This window comes from Ostreococcus tauri (genome assembly GCF_000214015.3).
Source record: "Ostreococcus tauri WGS project CAID00000000 data, contig chromosome 12, whole genome shotgun sequence".
Classification (NCBI taxonomy): Eukaryota; Viridiplantae; Chlorophyta; class Mamiellophyceae; order Mamiellales; family Bathycoccaceae; genus Ostreococcus; species Ostreococcus tauri.
Window position 1 is genome coordinate 306,305 of NC_014437.2, and position 19,171 is coordinate 325,475.

Below are 19,171 nucleotides of genomic sequence, written 5' to 3' on the forward strand. Positions count from 1 at the left end.
GCGCGTGCTCCAGCGTCATCGCCGTCAACTCCTCCACCGCGTACGTCCCCGACCCAAGCTTCACTCGCGTCGCCCCATCCCTCGCATCATCACCGCGCACCTCGTACGCCAGTTTACTCCCCTCCACGATCGTTTCGACTCTCTTCGAATCCGCTCGCGCGCCCAGCGCGTCCCGGTGCCGCGTCGCCGTCTCCGTCGGCGCCCGCGCGTGCATGTCGTACGCCCGATCTCCCACGCTTCGCTCACCCATGCCGAACGACACCGCCACCGCTGATTTCCGTTTGCTCGCCTCGTTCAGCGCGATCGCGATCGGGGTTCGTCCCGGGGCGACGAGCGCCACCTTGAGATGTTCACCGCCCAGATCCACACCGACGACCGCCCCGTCGACGCGCGCGAGGACGGCGGCGAGGGCGAGGAGGATGGAAAGAACGCGCATGGTGTCCCTCGCGCGCGCGCGCGGTGTCGCGCGTCGGCGACGGGTTTTGAGGACGCGGTGGGGGATGATCTGGAACTGGGTGGGATTCGAGATGTTTCGATCACCGAGGGTCTGGCGAGTCGCGTCGGCGACGACGACGGCGCGGCGACGGCGGCGATCGCGGGGGGCAGAAGGCGGGTGAGAGAAGCTGCGGTGCGACGGTTACATTGAAATGGTGTGTTATGCGTGCGCGAGGGTGACGGAGACGCGGGCGCGGGCGCGGTCGACGTCGACGACGCGGACGTCGAGGAGGTCGCCGACGACGACGTCTCGCGAGCCGCGCGGGAGGGCGCTGACGTGAAGCAGGGCGTCTCGACCGATGCCGAGATCTAGAAAGACCCCGAAAGGGACGACGTTGCGAACGACGGCGTCGGTGATCTCTTCGCCGGGTTTGAGGTCGTCGATGGTGCGCGCGCTGCGGGCGGCGGATGTCGCTCGAAGACTTCGCGCGCTCGCGCGAGCGCCGGGACGCTCTCTTGCGTCTTTACCGGGCGTCGCGAGCTCGCCGACGATGTCTCGTAGCGTCAGTGGGTGACATCCCAGGCTCGACGCGCGCGTGGCCAGTTCCTGGTCGTCTCCAAGCAGAGCCGTGAGTTTGGGATGTAACCTCGCGAGTGTCTCCACGGATGTCGCAGACTCATCGTCGAGCGTGAGATCCACGACATCACTCCCGAGCGCGCGCAAGAGCTTTCTCGCGGTGTCATAGCTCTCGGGATGTACGGCTGTGCGCTCGAGCGCGTCGCTCGCGTCCGGGACGCGCAGAAATCCGACGATTTGTTCGTACGTCTTCGATCCGACGCCGCCGACGCGTTGAAGCTCTGCGCGCGCGGCGAACGGCCCATTATCCGTTCGATGCCGAACGATCTTCGCCGCGAGCGAGGGTCCGAGGCCCGGTATGCGCGCCAAAAGGGACTCCGACGCCGTGTTCGCGTTCGCTCCCACTCGAGCGACCGCGCTCTCGACCGTCGACGCGAGCGCATCCGCGAGCGCTTTCTCCTTTACGTCATGCTGGTACAATCCCACGCCGATGGATTGCGGGTCGATCTTCACGAGCTCCGCCATCGGATCCTGCGCACGGCGAGCGATGGAAACTGCGCCTCGAAGCGTGACGTCGACTCCCGGTAACTCTTTCGCTGCGAGCTCTGAGGCGCTGTACACCGACGCGCCCGCCTCGTTTACGACTTCCCACGTGAGTTCCGGATCGGCTTCACGCAGGGCGTCGCACACGAGCACTTGAGTTTCACGGCTGGCTGTGCCGTTCCCGATCGCGATCGCGGTGACGCTCCATCTATCGACGATCTCACGAAGCCGTTCCGCCGCGCCGGATTCGCCGCGTTTGAGCATTTTTGACTCAAACTGCTTCAAATACACGACACCCGTGTCCAGAAGAGCACCCGTGGCGTCGACCACCGCGAGTTTACACCCCGTTCGATACGCTGGATCTACGCCGAGCACCACACGCGACGGACGCATCGGTGGTTGCAAGAGAAGGGCCTCCAGATTGGTTCCAAAATCCTCCACCGCGCGCTCCAGCGCCATTGCCCTCAATCCACTCTTCACCTCGCGCTCGATGGACGGCACGAGCAGACGCTTGACGCCGTCTTCGATCGCTTCTTTAACAACGGCGAAACATCCTGGTCCTAATCTGCGGGATCCCACCAAGGCGTTCATCGCCGCCGTCGTCGCTCGCGACGCGTCAAACTCAACCTTCGCGCGCAGCACCTTATTCCCCTCGGCGCGAGAGATGGCGAGCATCTGGTGCGGTCGCACTCGACTCACCGGCACGGAAAAGTTCCAATAATCCTTCACGTCCATCGCGCACGCCCGAACGCGATCATCCGTCGGATTCGCGCCGAGCTTGGTGCGCTCGCACGTTAACCTTCCGTACTCCGTCGCCGACTTTCTCGCCGCCGCTCTCGCGCTCGGTTCGCCCGCCGCGCGCTCCGCCAGCACGTCTTTCGCCATACTCAGCGCGTTCTCGCGTGAACACGCGCCCTCGCGCGAGCGCACGAACTCACTGACCGCGCGTTCCACGCCCGCGCCGGTTTCGCTCGATAACAACCGCTCCGCGAGCGCGTCGCACCCAGCCTCCCTCGCTCGCCCCGCCCTCGACCGCGCGCGTCGTTCCACGCTCGCCAGTACATCCTCTAACTCCTCCTCGGTCGTCGCCGCGCGCGCACGCGCGACCAGCGTCTCGTCGCCCGTCTCGCTCTTCGCCAGCGCCCGCAGCGCGCGCCTCCGCAGCGTCTCCAACCGCTCCCGCGCCTCGTGCGCCGCCAGCGCCCGCCGGAGCTCCACCTCATCCATCCCACCCGTGACTTCGCGTCGATACCGCGCCACGAACGGCACCGAGCACCGTTCATCGACGAGCAAACGCAGCGCGTTCGCCGTCCCTCGCGCGTCTTCGCCCGCCGCCCCTCGCGCGTCTCCGCCCTCGCCATCCCACGCCCGTCTCCGCTTCATCCGCTCCACCCTCACGCGTTATCACTCAACGTCTTCCGCAGTCCCTCCTCCTGTCTCGAGTGCGCGTTCGGCGTCCTCGACTCCTCGCTCACGCCTCGCTCGGCGTCCGCGAACGCCGCCTCGCCCCGTCCCGTCTTCGCGCTCGCCTCCGCCGCCTCCCGCACCGCCGCCTTCCGCGCCGCCTTCCGCGCCAGCGCGTCCTCCAGATCCGCCCCGAGCGCGCGCGCGGGCGTCGACGCCGCGAGCACCGACGCCACGCCCACGAGGGCGACGCGTCGATCGATCGCGTCGACGTCGATCGCGTCGATGCGCGCGCGCGCGATCACGCGCCGTGGCGTCGCCGTCACGCGCGCGGGCGTCGCGAACGACGCGCGCATCGCCCTCGCGCGGCGCCGTGTCGAGACACCGACGACGCGTGACGTCGCGGTCGCGCGCGCGAGATTGACGCAAAGCCCCATCGCGACTCGAAACTTTGTGATTTGATGAATCACGAATCGTGATTCACGATCGCGACCGTCGCGTCGCGCGTCGACCGACGACGTTGTTCGCGCGCGACGATGCGAGAGGGTGTTTCTATCGCGTGCGCGCCGTTCGTGGACGCGTGTTTTGTTTACACACATTTCAATCGCGGCGCCGTTTCGAGCTCGCGCGACCCGTCTCGACGGGACGTCGGTGCCGACGTGTCGTCGTATCGGTGACGTGATGCCTATCGGTGATGTACAACGTGTCGATATCAGCACGTGATACGCTTTACGTACGCTCGATATGAAATCACGACGCGCGTCACGACGTCGTGACGCACACGAGCGTCGCGGCGTCACGACCCATCGATCGTGCTGTCGCCGACGTCGTCGCGACGACCGTGTACATCGGATGGTTTTTCGACGCGTGGATCGGTGCACACCGATGGGAGTCCCCCTGGCATCTTGGTCGTCATCTTCCGCTTCATCGCGGCGCTTGGTCTCGTGAGCGTCATCTTTGCCGCTGTAGAATCTACGAGCAGATGCGCCAATCGCGGCTCCAGATCGTCGACAATCTGGTCGACAACGTTGCGCGCAATTCCCATGACACCTTCGAGCATCTCATCCAGAACGTTGACCCTCGGTGGCCTCGCGTGCGCGTCGCCCTTGTGGAGCGTCGTCATCGTCTTCCCCAACAACTTCGCCACCGTGTCAGTGAACTCGTCGCGGAGTGTACGGGCCTCGTCTTCGTTAGAAATCGGTAATTTCCAAATTTCTCCACTCGTGTAGAGCTTGTTCACGCGCGATCTCGTCGCCGATGCCGTCTTATCGGGTCGCCCGAAATACAGAAACCCATCGCTCGTCGGATACGAATTCGCGAGATCGTGGAATTCCCGGACGAGTCTGTCGCGGCGGTTTTCGAAGCAGCGCCTCGCCAGCGCGTACTCCTTTCCGCTGACGGAGGTCCCGTCCTCGTGAAAGAACGGACGAGGGCGTTTACGCCGTCCTTTTCCCTCCGTCGTCGTGGAAAACGAAACGACGCGCGCGGTCGATCGCTCGCGATCGCTCGCCGCCGCCGCATCTTTCTCCGTCGTCGCGCGCGCACCGCCCTCGGTCGTCTCGGGCGATGTCGTTCCCTCGGATCCATCGGCTCGCGTTCGCATCGTCCCCCGACGCCGCGTCGCCGCGCCGTCGCGCGTCGCCGCCGACGCGAGTGGTGACTGGGCGAGCGAATCACGACAACGTTTTGCACGAAGAATGTGCGCGCTCGGGTGATTTACTTTCATCACGTCCTACCAGGTTTGTGTTTACCCAAGATGGCTCGTTCGGTGGTATGACGAGTCATGCCTCGATGGGAGTCGCTCGTTCGGTGGTATGACGAGTCATGACTCGATGGGAGTCTCTCGTTCGGTGGCGACGGAATCCGGCGGCGGCCGCGCGCGGTGCCGTCGACGCACACCGCGACTTGGCGCGCGCGCGCGATCGGGCGACGCGCGGACGGGTCGTCGGGCGAGATGGCGACCGAGAGCGCGCTGGAGAGCTGGCGAAAGCGCGGCGTCGAGCGCGTGCGTCTGCGCCTGAGCACGGAGCGAGCGAAAAAGGCGCGCGGGAGCGAGAGCGCGAGCGAGAGCGAGGTGGACTCGGACGACGACGCCGGAGCGTACGATGGACCGTACGTTTTGAGATGTTTGGCGACGCAAGGCGCGAGGTTGGAGGAGAACGTGGATTTTCACGTGTGGCGACCGCGTCGGGGGCTGGACGCGGAGGAAATGCGAGCGAGACATAAGGACGTCGTCGGTGAGAGCGTCGCGCGCGGTGTGAAGCGCGAGGACATGTTCAGAGAGAATAATCTCATCGTTCGAGGACGAGGGGAGGGGGTGGATTACGTCGGGAAGAATTTTACGCACGATTTGACAGGTATCGGTAGGGCGTACGAGCGCGAATCTGGGAGCGACACGATGACGACGATGCTCGGTCGGTTGAGGAAGACGAGCGAGAGCGGGACGTACGATTTAGAACTCATACCAATCGCGGGGGGGAGGGTAATCGATATGGATGTGCGGTTGCACCAGCACAACTACACCAAGCACTCCAAGGCCGAGCTCGCGGACTTGAGCGATCCGGCGGTGCGGGCAGCGATCAATGCCAAGCAGCTGGAAGCGTTCGCATCGGATAAACGAAAGCGTTTAGTGAATAGAATGAACGCGGCGCGTAAGTTGGACGTATCTGCCATCGCATCACCGGTGCAGATGGAGATGCACATAGCAGATGGAGCGGCGAACGTGAAGACGCGGGCAGAGCTCGTGAGTGAGGCGGGCAAGACGCGGAACATTCCACCGCACGAAGCCACGGCTACGGAACCGAGTTTGGCGTACCCGATCGAATCCATGCCTTGTTACGAGCTCTTTCACAAGCTTCGCTCGAAGGATCTCCTCGCAGCTGTCGAGAGCGGCGATGTGGCGAGCGACGAAAAGTACGAGCCGCTCACCAAGGTTCTTGCTGCTCGTCTCGTCGGCGGATCCAAGGCCGAGCTCATCAAGCGAGCGCAGCTGGTGCTCTACGCCGATGCACTGTGCAAGATGCTCGGTCGCGACCGCATCAAGGAGGCGAGAGCGAAGGAACAGGAGGATGGGCAAAAACCTGTTGTGCCGCCGGAGCATCCGTTCTTGTTTACGAAGAGCGAGAATGTCGATCCATTACTTCAAGGGGCGCTCATTCGCAGCTTCATGGAGGAAGACATGTCAAGCGACGTACGTCAATTCATCATGGCGAAACACAGGAAGGATCTCGTCATTTTGAACGTGGTGCTCATTGCGCTCCGCGTGAACAACTGGAGCATCACATTTGAGGAAGTGCGCCCCCATTTGAAGCTAGACTCCAAGCAAATGACCGCATACGTGAGACAGCTCGGATGTAAATCGGTTCGTGGAGGGAAAGACCCGTTGTGGAATCTTGATCTCAAGGGTAGGGCGTTGGAGACGGTGTTACCCGAGATTCGAGCGCGAGCGAAGGCGCGAGCGAAAAAATCAACGTAGCCGTCAGAATATACGTGTTTTCAACAGAACACTGACTAGCGAATCCATCTCTACCTCTGATCACGTCTCTCTACGCGCGCGCCCCCATCACCTCGTCAGCCGTCGCCGCCGATCCTCGAGTGAGCAGCCTGTCAACTCGCCGTCCCCGTCGCAGTCCAATCGAGACCATCGCTGGCTTGTCTTTGCGCAATCAAACATCGGTTTCCCGAGCGACGTGTTCACCTCGTTGTGCACCTCGCACATCCACCGCTGTAATTCCAACCCACTCGTGCAATCCGGTGGGTTCTTCCGCACGATCTCCTCGAAGTGCCGAGCACACTCGCCGCACGGGTACAACCGCGTCATGATCCCAATGAGCTCCCGCGCGTCCCGCTCCTGCCTCCGCGTCGGCTCTTCCGGAAACTGCGCCGCGAGCGTGTGCAAAAACGTCCACGTCGCCCGCCCGAGGTCCTCCCGCGACGTCCTCCCGGTATCCGCTTTATCACTCGCGTTTCGCTTCGAGCTCGTTTTTGAATCTGTCACCTTGCCGCTCGTCTCCCCGCGTTGTCCGCGGTTCAAACGCGCGAACGCATCGCGTAAACCCGCAAGCGGGCCGGTGTGAACGGTATGACGTCGCTCGTTCGACGACATCGCCGTTGTAACGCGTCGACGACTGCGGGGGAGTCAAAACCAGGCACTTCACTCGTCGACGCTTTACATGGCGGACGTGCGCGCGCTGTGCGCTCGCGCGCGCGCCGACGCCGCGTCGGGCGATGGCGGGGCGACGTCGACGAGCGGCACGATCAGCGTGATCAGGGTGCGCACTTCACGCGAGGGCGAAACGACGCGAGATGACTTTTTGAGTTTGATTTTGATTTCAGTCCCCGAGCGCTCGACTGACTTCGAACGCACGCGCGCGGGCAGGAACGATGCGAGTCGTGCACGATCGATGGATTGTTAGCTTCGGGAGCGATTCATGCGATTTTCGATGCCGAACGCGGACTCACGGCGTACGTGCGGGAGACGGAGGGGAGAGCGGGCGGTGGGCCGTCCAAGGCGCGCGTGAAAGCGCTGGAGACGATGTATGAGTGCGCGTGGCGGTTAGGCGAGAGAGATGGGATCGGTGAGGGTCGGATTCGGGCAACCTGGGACGTGGTTTCGGGTACGGTGCGCAGGGAGGGCTCGAACGCGGTGAAGGCGGCGGGATTGAGGGTGATGTTGGCGCTCGCGCGTTGGAGCGCGCGCTATTTGGGCGCGGAGACGTTATGGGCGCACGGACGCGCTTTACGAAGAGATTTCGAGCGCACGACCAAGAATAGTAAGACAGTGAGAGGGTTGATACTGCGCGTCATCGGTGCCGCGCACGTCGGGATGAAATTGCAGGGTTTGACGCTCGACGTCTTAGGAGAGAAGGTCGCCGCCGAGGCGCCGACGGCAGAGTGGTTGCTCAAGGCATCGTGTCGCGTCTTGGATGCCGCACTTGACGACGAAGACACCTTGAAGAAAGAGATAATTCTCATTGCGAGCGCTCTAGACGCGTTGACGTCGGCGCTGACGGCGCACGGTCAGGAGAATGATCGGTTGAACAATGCTTGCGTCGTTCGCATCGTCACGCGCGCAGTGGCGTACCGCGTGGCAGGACAGCGTCACGACATGACTAGATCGGCGCTGGAACTGATTTCAGAGCATGTCAGAACGTTGAGGCATGAGTTCGTGAAGGTAGCTCCTGAGGTTTTCCAGATTCTCCTGAATCTTCGAGTGTCCAAAACCAGCGATGTCGCTCGGTTAGCCGGGGAGGCGTACGAAAAGTTTGTGCTCGCCATGAGTGATGCGTTTGATTCCGACGCGTCTCCTTCGCGAGAAGCGCGAACCAAGCTGCTCGAGAAGATTATGGAATCCATAATTCACATTTTAGACGACGATTCGGCATCGCATCGAGATAGGACAGCTTGCATTCGCGCTTTGGGCAAGTTTGCCGTTCCTGCGCTAGAGCTTGGCGTGCGTGGTGCTGATATGAATGCATACTTGGGACGCTTGGAGAGGCTCTCAATGTACACAACATTTAGACAAGGACACAATGAATTTCAAGGGCGTTTCGAGAGCATAGAGAGACAAGTGAGCTTACTCTCAGCTTACAGCGATTTGTTGCGCAAACGAGAAATTATGGTTGATGAAGCTCTGATCGTTACTGTTGGTGATTTAGTAGAATGGTTGTGGGAGCACTACGCTTTCGAGCACTCTCGACGTAAACCGTTGATTCAAAACGCTCTCTGGAATTTGTTCGTTGCCCTCTCTTCCAAAGGTTGCGCATTGCAAACCTTGTTGACTCGCATAGGTGCAAAATTGTTGGGATTGACACTTAGAGTGTCGCCCCCAGATCCAGTGGACAAGGCTCTCTACAGGGCATCACCAGTGCCAATGTGGCCTCGCTACGTCGAGCTTTGGACGACTTTGTTGGGTCGCGTTGACGATACCGTGTCGCGCTATTCTGAGTTGAGTGATCGGGACATACAGATAGCCACTGCCGCAGTGTACGGAAGCTTTGTCAGCGAGCTTCTAAACTTTTGCATCACACTCAATTTAGGCATCGTCACGTCCACGGGACTGAGTACATCGCTACAGCAAGATGATGAAGTTGATGCCGTAGCGGTGGCGGTGAGCCTTGGTGACGAGGCGAATGCCTCTAATCCTGGAGATATGCAAACATTTTTACAACTAGTAGAGTTTTCGCAACGAGTCATTGACGAATCACCTCCAGATTCGCTGCTACCTTGGGTGGACCACTTGAGCGACGAGTTGATGCGCATGGCGAATCAAAATAGTTCGTTGTCTGGATTTTACAAGCTTATTGGAGCAATAGTCAGTGCGGCGAATCGAGGCGGGTACTTTAGTAACTTGAAGTCGGCGGAATCCGAACGAGTTCTCTCACTCTTCCAATCCTTCTTACGTGACGTTTTACAAGACACAAGGCGATTCTCGGGAGAGCTCTTAGCCGCTGTGCTACGGCTTTTGTTATCACTCCCTTCGGTTATTCTTCCGATGGCTGACCTTATCAGTCCTTTGTTGCGAGCTCTCGAACTTGGATTGCAATACCCGGGTATGCCCATCACTGGCGTTGCACTCGACACTCTCGAGCGCTGGATCGACGGTAAACACGTGGCAAAGGTTTCCCAATACCTTCCACAAATAGCCAAACGCCTTTGCGCGTACTTGGATAGCGCGGCAAAGTCCGATTCTCTGTTCTCAAGTAATGAAACTGAGGATGAGAAACGATCGATTGTCATTTGGGGAGGCGGGAAGAAGAGGAAACAGCTGGCCGGAAAAACCGAGGAGCAAGAAGATGTCGTACTAAAACGAGCGACACTCATTCGAATCACAAAGATTATCGGAGCGATGGGCGGCGCCGGGCACGGACTTCTCGAAGACATGAAGCCGAGCAAGCTTGACTTACCTTGGGATCGCAACTGCAAGCTGCCAACTCCGATTGGACTCGTCAGATCGTCAACGAATCTATGGTTGGATAGTTTGCTCCCGCGTGCTTCACACTTGGCGCTTTTCTCTCAGGATCGTCCGACGAAGGTTCACGCGTGCGAGGCCCTTTACGGATTCTCAGTCTTTTTGATTGGTAAAAGTGCGCACGCTCCATCTCATGAGTCCGGAGACTTTACTCGCACTGAATCTCAATATCGTCCAATTTTCGAAAAACTTTTCCCGATCATATTCGAATTGGCCGTCGATACCGAACCAGTTGCTCGACAATTGTTCAACTCTCTATCATTCCAGATAGTTCGATGGTACGCCAAAAATCAGGCTCGAGAATTGGACGTTACGCTATGCCTGTTTGACGCAGTTCTCACTGGATTGTCAAACTCATCGAAAGCTGGCGCTGTTCGCGATCTGTGCGCCTCACTCACTGCAGAGCTTCTTGATTGGAGCCTGCGTTACGTCCGAGACGACAAAACGTTCGAAGGTTCCGTGAATCACCGGTTCATACTTCGCGCGCTGTTCGGATTAATTGGACACAGTAGTGCAGAACACAGGTTGGGCGCTGTCACAGCAATTAGAAGATGTCTCAAGCACATCGCGAAGAATCAGTTTCTGATAGATGAATACGTTTTGAAGATGCTTGATGTGACTTTGAAAAGCATGTCGCGTTCTGATGAGCATGCAGCTGGGTCATCCATGCGAGGCGCCGACGTTGCTATGGCAGTCTTGATTCAAGAGATTTTACACATCATCCAGGCTAACGCTAATCGATTACTTTCTTCGCCTGGATCAAAGGCTACGGAGTCCGTCGAACTGTTCCTGCAGCGTACACTCGAGCTCACAATGAGTTCGGATGAGTTTACACGGCGAGAAGCACAGAAAGTTTTTGATGTCATCGCACCGATTTCGGTTTCAGACACATCTGAGTGGTTTCAAGCGCGTTCGCACTTAGTTTCGTCTTCTATCGATGCGTTGGTTCCAGAGATGAGTGCCGTAGAATACAGCGAACGAGCGACGATTCAATTCATTGCGGTCATTCAATGGTCAAATTGGATGATCCGCATGAGGCATGCCGGTGGAGAATTTTTCCCTGCCACTAGAACGATGCACTTTCGTGCAGCTGGACTATTCATCGAGCGCACAGCGCAAAACGTTGAGATATCTAGGGAAAAGAACGCTGTGCAAAACCAACACCTGTACGTGACGCGCGAAATCTTCGCGCTGCTCGATACCATTTTAAAGTCTGCGCTTCGAGGGGCCGAGAAGGACGCTCTCCTCGCGCTCATCTTGGATCAAGATAATGGTTATGTTAATGCGTGCAAAGTGATGTCAGCGGCTATATTCTTTCCGCAGAACCTTGGAAACGAGCAGGAGGCTTCGAAAAAATCGATCACTCGCGCAGCTATACAGCTATTGAAAACTATTTCTGTCGACAATGGATCATCCAAAGCGAAGCGCTTGTATGAGGATGCAGTCGCCAACCTTCAGCAAATGGTGTCAATCCCAAAGTTTAATCTCAGTGAGGTCGACTTAAGCTCCACGCAGGGTTGCATCGCGGCACAACGTCTCGTAGATGGTTACACTGGATTGGCCTCTGTCTCCATGCTCCGTCGTGTGCTGATGCGAGAGGGCAATACGAGCGCAAAAGTTCTCGCCGAAGTTGCTCTGTCGCGCGTGTGCGGGTTGGGTCATCATGCAAATCCACCTCAAAGAGTCGTCGGACAGGCCATCGTGAAGCTATGTTTGCATTTAAACATCGCCCCAAACGTACTCTTGGATTTCCTGTTGGATAGGCGAGGTCCAAATTCTGGCAAACAACTGGGTGAAGCGCTCTATCGTAACTATCGAGAATCGTTCATTCGCACGTGCGAATTCCAATTTGACGATTACGCAACTGATCTGCTGATAACAACCAGCGCGGATGTGACATCGGCAGGTGGTAGAGTTGCGACCGACATAATTTTGGGCGTTGTGGATCGCGCTACGTCTACGCTTCAATGTGGAGGTCGAATGAGCCTAAATGGCGTGGGAATACGCAACGCGATCGAAAAGAATATTTCACACTTGCGTCATCTATACGAGGACCATGATAGTGCGACCGCGGAGATGAGGAATACGTGTCATCAACGGTTTTTGACCATTATTCGTAAAGTGATGACGTTAGATGCGAACCTTAGAATTGACGAATCGATCGCTTCAAACGACACAATCGTGTCAGGTCTCATGCGGTGTGTACGAAACGACTGCATTGCTCTCAGCTCACACGTCGACGCAATCACGATCACTTGTGACGTGCTGCAGGATCATCGTGTTTTGCGCGCACAAAAGGACGCGCTAGAAAAGAGTCTCGGCGACTCGCTGAAAAATATGATGGTTCAAGAGAGATGTGATGCGTTCACCTTCCAGAGGCGATTTCCATCGACTATCAACGCTTTCAAGCAGGCTTTCGCAATGTGCCGGTCCTTTCGTCTTATCTCTGCTCTAGTACCATTCTATGACAAGTGGCTTGAGCCGTGCGTGAAAGGTGCCGTGACGAGCTGGAATGGGGCATTGGCACAGAGTATTTGGCTCATCGTTGCGGATGTGTATGCCGATTTCAGGACACAAAGTCTCGCTGCAAGCACTATCTTGCCAACACTCCTCGAGGCGGCGAATGCCCAAGAGATCGTTGAATTTTTCATGGAAAACCACGAAACGATCATGAAAGACGTGGGCGGCGCAAATGGACTGCTCTGTACATTGCGCTCTCTTAACGTTCTACTCTCTGTGTACCAGAAATGCGATAAGCAGCAACTCATAGACGGTCCGCGCTCGAAGGTCCCGAAATTAAACGCACTGGTTTCGAAATCGCTCATGTTTGAACTCAGTGGCCTAGGCGTCGCTGGAAAAGCTCAATGTGGCCAGGAAAATATCGCTCTACGTGTGTATCATCTCGCATTTTTAGTTTTTTCGTGCTTGCTCGCTAAGACGCAAACTCACGTAAAGTTTTACCTAAAGCTATTTGAGAGCACAAAGTCATGGAACAATCTCGTGGATCGTACTAAGCGGATAGAACTTGAAGCCGAGGCAATAAACGAGGAACCTGACTCAGCGGAAGACATATCACTCAAATCTCCAACCAGGGATGTTTCGTTCACGCTTTCGTCCACTCTGGCTGCCATGTACTCAACGTTGAAGACCGAAAGTTGCGTCACAAGCGATGTCATTGACGACGAATGGGGAAAAGAGACAGAAATTCCAGCGAAAGGTCAACCTCGAGACGTTCTAGAGGCACATCCTGTGTCGGATGGAGTTTTCAGAATACTGGAGCTTGTTACAAAGGAGGGCTTGACAGGCGGCAATTCGGAAGAGCTACCCCCATCAATTCAACTTCTTGAAGCGATCTCAAGTCTACTATACACGCCGACGATCTTACCAGCGGTAAAACTCTTCGTTGTTAAAGCCTTGCTCAGGCTTAACCACGAACTTGCTTCCGATTCAGACTCGGACATCAGCATGCACTCCGTGTGCACATCTCCGTCGTTGCTAGCAGCGAATCCAGATGTGATGCTTTCGTTATTGACCGCAACAATCGAGCTCGTTAAAGAGTCTGGAGTCGATAATGTGTCTACGCCGCTGAGAGAGACTCTTGACGTCGCCCTGGAGTGTAAAGATCTGTGGAACTCGAAGTTTGATGAAGCAAAACCCTGCTTGTTGGATGCGATAGAGATCGTTCTGAAGTGCGGGCACTCAAAGTACGTGGGTGTCATGAAGGCGAACCTCGCGCTTCTCACGCGAATGTTCGCTCGTTTGCGTGATGCAGTGCTTTCTATCGGTACACCACCCGCACACTGTTTTCAGAACGCCTTTCACCGCGCGAATGAGATTCTTGAGCTCGTCCCAAAATCCAAATCACAGGAAGAAAAAAGGTTTGTCACTCAAAAGAAACTGTTCGTCATGCAATTGATTGCCACCTTGATTCATGAGGAAACAAAAGTAATTCAAGTCGATGATGAGTTTGTTTTCATAACGAACTCACGGGGGGAGCAAATCGGCGACGGAATTCGTTCACCGCTGATTCAGGCCGTGATGTCATGTTTGATGAGCTCGACTGAATCGACAGGTGGTTTGTTGAATTCAGTAGCGTCCGCATTGCTAGGGAAAATAATGGAAATTGATGGCAATCATCCCAGGAGATGGCATGATTACTTGCGCAAACGATGCCAATCGCTTTATGACGCGCAGGCATGGGATCCTTTCCTGGACACACTGGATAGAGTCACGAAACGTTGTCCTAATTTTCCGCATGATACTGGTCTCGCCCCGCTTGTTCACTCTGTGATTGACAAGGTCTATGGAGAGAAAAAGTGTCTGGCTTTGATGATTGTGACGCGTTCCGAAGATGAAGAAGTCGTACGATCGACGTATGAGCGATTGCTTCCGTTTGTTACGCACCTAGTGAGGCAGAAAGATGAGCAACTGCTGGAAGTCCTCTTTGCCGCTCTCACCCGTGGCGTCAAGGTGGCGACTATCGAGAGCTCACATTTGAAGCAGTGGCATTCCGCTCTCATCGAAGCAGACAGCGCAGTGGATACAGAAAGCGTCGTCAACGTTCGTGAAGCGCACACTAAAATGTGCATAGCCGTCGCTGAAGCTTTCCCTGAACTCGTAAATGAAGCATCTCTCCGAGGGCCGCTTCTTCAAGCGCTCGCTGATCCAGTGAGTACTACTTGCCGTGATTCAGCGTTGGCTTTCTGGAACACGCGCTTACAGTACGACAGCCTTTTCGCGCGCCTTCAAGACGTCCTTAACTTGATCCCGAACAAAAAGGTGGAGAGCTTGTGGCTTGCTGCAGCTTGCAGACTTATGTTTGCCGTGCAACAGATGAACTTGGCGTCAGGAGCGTCGTTGATTGATAGTGATCTATCGGATTGTGTGTTCACGTTGGTTAAAGTAGACACCTTACGCAGACGCGGTGCATCTCAAACCATGAACCCGCTGTTCTCATCAGAGTCCACGCAGCTGCAAAAAGAGGGCGTTGACGCATTGAAGCAAAGTGTTCTGCTGGCGCATTCACAGCAGTTAGATGCAGATCCGCTCTTCGCCGCTACACTTTCCTACAAGCCGGTCAAAAGGCTACCAAAGTCGGCATACCGTGCAAAAGATGTCTCTTCAACGCTGCATAAAACTAGTTTCAGCGCCGTTATACCGAAGTTCCAAGATGCCCAGGATGTGCAGAAGACGTTAGGCGACGTACTCCTCGACATCGATGGGTTAAAGCAAGATATCAAATTAACTCGTTCTTACAGAACCGGAGAGCTGCCAGATGTCAAAATCTCGCGTAATGAACTGATATTACCGTTTTTGGTCACCGCAGAACGCGACTCAGTGCTTGCCTGTGCGCTCCTAAGAGAGTTTTCGAGTGTAGCTATGGAAGAGTTTGAGTTCATTTCGAAGAATCAACACGGCGGTGACTTACACGCTGATCATAAAGGTGGTGATTTACGCACTGATAAAAAAAACGTGGGAGGAATCGCGCGCGCACTCAAAGGATTCATTTCAAAAATAGAAGGAGGCGACGCTTCGGTAGTCCGTTTCGCTCTTTCTCTGTGCGAATTCATACCGAAAGCGACGGACATACCCATAAGTGACATTGTCCGACTTGCGAGACGCGGTGAAAGTCTAGCGTCGGGTGTTGTTGCGCTGGAGTCAATCCTGATCTCTTCGGAGAAAGACGGGTCTTCAGAAACTTGGGAGGCTTTGGCGACGTTGTGCAAATCGATTGGTCATGATGATAATGCTTTACTCTCCTTCGTGAATGCGTTCCCGAACCAAAGTGACACGATGGTTGCGATTCGAGAGGAAATGACTGGAAATCTACAAAATTCAGCGAACATCTACAAAAATCTGTTACATAATGTCGACGATGATCAGTCTCCGCGAGAGCGTGAATTTTGGACGCATGAATACTTTCGATGTGCGGAACGACTAGGAGATTGGGACGAGATCGGGGAAATGCTTGCGGATGTTCGCTCGGGAAATTTTGAAGCAGATATTGCCGTCGCCGACTGTGGAATTGCTGGTGAGGCTTCTGGTGGAAGCCGTTTTTCCACAGCGTTTCGTGTCGCGATTCGGCAGCCCTTGGTTGATTGGTCGGCTTTCTTCGCAAACATCTTTGCGAACGGCGAAAGCGCTCTTCGGTGGCACAGAAGCGTAGGCGTGGAACTATCTCTGCACGAGCTCACGAATAACAGACGAGAGCAAGCTCGTAATGCTTTGGAGCACGTTTTCGAAGGATTCCTCGAAGCTTGGAGTGCGACTTGTGCCTCTTCGATCGCGATCCGACGAAAAATTCTACAGGCTCTGCAACCAGCTGTCGAAATAAGCGAGACTCTGAGGGCGATGGAGGAGATAAACGATATTCTTTGCCTCTCGTCGACGGGCTCAAACATCGATCGAGCAAACACCATCGTGAGCGATCTCGACAGTATCTGGCGAAGTCGATGGCCATCGGCCGTCCATGATCCCTCGGAAGCTTGGGAACGCGTGGTAACATTTCGGTCACGTATGATGAGCACTATCGTAGGCGTAATTCCTGAAATTGAGACAACGTCGATAGAGGCGTTGCGAACAGGTATGTGGTTATGTGCCTCAGATGGTCTTCGTCAAGTTGGTCAGGTGGCTTTATCTCGCAAATTTTTACGGCAGTATATCGAAAGTGTGCAGCGAACTGAAGCATCGGAAAGTTGGAAACTTTACGAAGCGCTATTCAATCTCAAGCTCGCCACAGGCACAAGCAACAGCATCGAGAAGGCGTTAGAGATGTGTCGCAATCAGTTGCACGAGGAGAAGTGGCAAGGAGACGACCATATTAACTGCTCTCTCCTCGAAGCACGTATGTGTGAGCATTTGGCAAGCGCTGGAGGTGACGATTCCATCACGTATGGAATCGCTGCTATCGAAAATTTCACGGCTATTGCTGAGACTAGCAAGAACGTCGAGCATGCAGTGGACGCTTCACTACGACTCGCTCACTTTTGCGATGCAGCCCTGAAAAAGTTGCACGGAGACTATGCACAGGCGTCAATCTCGTCAAACTGCGCGGAAGCGCTCGAAGTTTGGCTAGCTGAAAATCATTCAAGTCTATCCCAAGTTTTCATTAGACATACTCTTAAGTCGCTGGAAATGTACGGAACACAGCAATCGTTGCCCGCGAGGCATCTTCTGCCGCGACTGCTCGTCTTACTCAGAGATCATATGTCTCCGCAGACCGCACAAGAGTACAGTCAAACACTCTTGCGTGTTCCCTCTTGGCTCTTTTTGGATTGGATTCCACAGCTCTTATCGATGGTATCTGATACTCAGCTCCACGCCGTGACCTCGCCACTGACGCGAAGACTACTTTCAAAGTACCCAGCCGCAGTCCGGCCACACTTCAATCTCATGAAAGAAACGATAAATAGAGACATTAGTGAGCGTATCAGCTTTGCGCTCGCATCGTCTTTGCACGACGGATTCACTCGTGCGATCGAGCTTTTGCACTTCCCAGCAAATCGCCTCAGTTTTTGGCGCCAGCAACTATACCTTCGGGAATGTCAGCACGACAAGTACTCTTGCAACGATCTCATCGAAGTAATGTTGCTAGATCTTGCGGTGGTTGATGACCCTCTTCTCGGTCCGATCAACAAGCGTTTCGTTGAAATCGCATCACCAATTCTAAACAGTGTCGTCAAGTCTGCGCTGAAGGAGAAGATGAGCGTGAGCGAAACGCTGAAGAAAGTTGAAGTCCAGGTTCTTGATGAGTGGCGGAAAGAATTCCATGGCATTGAAAACTCCGCACGACTCCGCTTGAGCGACTTTTCTTCGTGGTTTGAACTGATGCACTCGAGCTCTGAGCAAGTCCTAGAGGTTCCCGGTCAATACGATAATATCATTGCGCCACCGGATGCGAGCAAACATGTCACGGTGATGGGATTCGCGCCGGACGTCCAAATCTTCGCGTCGAAACAGCGACCAAAAAAGATCATAATGCGAGGGAGTGATGGGCAAGACTACGCGTTCATCGCGAAAGGTGGTGAAGATCTGCGTCAAGATGAGCGCATTCAGCAACTGTTTAGAGCGATGAATGGAATGCTTGCATCCTTCACAGAGTCGAGAGGCAGACGTATGGAGGTTCGAACTTTTCACGTCGCTCCACTGACCCCTCGCACTGGTTTGATCGAGTTCTTGAGCAATACATCGCCACTACTTAGACTGTTGAGTAAGCCAGTCACGGGCATGGATATTGATCCATTCAAGGAGCATCAACGATGGATCAGGGAGCATGCGCGTGGAATCGGAAAGAGAAAGCGCGACATCGCCCAAGGCGAGATGACAACAACGCACGAAGATTATCTCGCCGCTATCAATAAAGCTTCGTGCAAGGAATCAGAAACGATTTTATCCCGCTTGAGGTCTTCATCGCATTCTAACAATGCCTTGAGAAACATTCTGCTTGAGTGTGCAGGAAATGCAGAGGCCTTCTTGATGATGCGTCAAGCGTTTGCGGCATCCTTGTCCTCTTCAAGTATTTGTGGATACGTTGCTGGAGTTGGAGACAGGCATTTAGACAACATTCTACTCGATCTTTCAACAGGGCAGCTGGTTCATATAGATTTTGGATATGCATTTGGCACGGCGACTTCCGCACTGCCAATTCCAGAACTTGTACCGTTCAGAGCCACGCCGGCACTCCTCGATGTGCTCGCACCAATGAGTGCTCGTACGTGGCTCGAGACCGACATGGCAAGGACGGTCAAGGCTTTACAGAACGGTTCGACGCTGCTCAAGGGCGTCATGGACATATTTCTGCGTGAGCCGCTCATCGATTGGGAGCGCGAAGCTCTCGTCGCCAGTAGATCATCCAAATCCTCACACATTCAAAGCAGGATCACGCACGCGTGGGGAAAGTTAGAGCTCGATAATCCCGCAAAATTAGTCCTCGAACAATGCGCATCGAGACACCAAGATCGTTCCTACTGGACCAACATGTGCGAAGCGCTCGTTGGTTCAAACGCCGAGCCGACGTCCAAGTGCGCTACCGTCGAGGAGCAAGTTCGAGCGTTAATAGACTTAGCGACGAACCCAGAGCTCCTTGCCGTCGCCTGGAGCGGCTGGAGACCCTGGTTGTAATAGTAGTCTCGAAGACTCCGTGTGCGTCGTCGTTGGTTTCGCGCGTTTCCCAATTTTGAAAGTTGGCACCAGACGCCACCTCACAACCACCCACGGTGCGGGCGCGTGCGTACGAGTTCGTA

At 55.4% G+C, this 19,171-nt stretch overlaps 6 protein-coding genes across 6 annotated transcripts; 2 read left to right on the forward strand and 4 right to left on the reverse strand.

Moving 5' to 3' along the window:
• OT_ostta12g01910 (Heat shock protein 70 family) lies at nt 1-436 on the reverse strand (the record flags this gene model as incomplete). Its single annotated transcript, XM_022982883.1, has 1 exon — nt 1-436. A coding segment is annotated over one exon (436 nt), but the record flags the coding sequence as incomplete, so codon positions are not given.
• A 2,513-nt stretch (nt 437-2,949) lies between these two features.
• Nucleotides 2,950-3,315, reverse strand: OT_ostta12g01920 (Helix-hairpin-helix DNA-binding motif, class 1; the record flags this gene model as incomplete). Its single annotated transcript, XM_003082288.2, has 1 exon — nt 2,950-3,315. The coding sequence occupies one exon, from the start codon at nt 3,313-3,315 to the stop codon at nt 2,950-2,952; it is 366 nt and encodes a 121-aa protein (XP_003082336.2).
• Nucleotides 3,316-3,755: 440 nt separating this feature from the next.
• Nucleotides 3,756-4,562, reverse strand: OT_ostta12g01930 (unnamed product; the record flags this gene model as incomplete). The annotated part of the gene is made up of 1 exon (XM_022982884.1): nt 3,756-4,562. The coding sequence occupies one exon, from the start codon at nt 4,560-4,562 to the stop codon at nt 3,756-3,758; it is 807 nt and encodes a 268-aa protein (XP_022840104.1).
• A 351-nt stretch (nt 4,563-4,913) lies between these two features.
• Nucleotides 4,914-6,434, forward strand: OT_ostta12g01940 (RNA polymerase I associated factor, A49-like; the record flags this gene model as incomplete). The annotated part of the gene is made up of 1 exon (XM_003082289.1): nt 4,914-6,434. The coding sequence occupies one exon, from the start codon at nt 4,914-4,916 to the stop codon at nt 6,432-6,434; it is 1,521 nt and encodes a 506-aa protein (XP_003082337.1).
• An 87-nt stretch (nt 6,435-6,521) lies between these two features.
• On the reverse strand, nt 6,522-7,064 carry OT_ostta12g01950 (Erv1/Alr; the record flags this gene model as incomplete). Its single annotated transcript, XM_003082290.2, has 1 exon — nt 6,522-7,064. One exon carries the CDS (start codon nt 7,062-7,064, stop codon nt 6,522-6,524), a length of 543 nt encoding a protein of 180 aa, XP_003082338.2.
• Nucleotides 7,065-7,493: 429 nt separating this feature from the next.
• OT_ostta12g01960 (Phosphatidylinositol 3/4-kinase, conserved site) lies at nt 7,494-19,049 on the forward strand (the record flags this gene model as incomplete). Its single annotated transcript, XM_003082291.2, has 1 exon — nt 7,494-19,049. One exon carries the CDS (start codon nt 7,494-7,496, stop codon nt 19,047-19,049), a length of 11,556 nt encoding a protein of 3,851 aa, XP_003082339.2.
• Nucleotides 19,050-19,171: the final 122 nt, after the last annotated feature.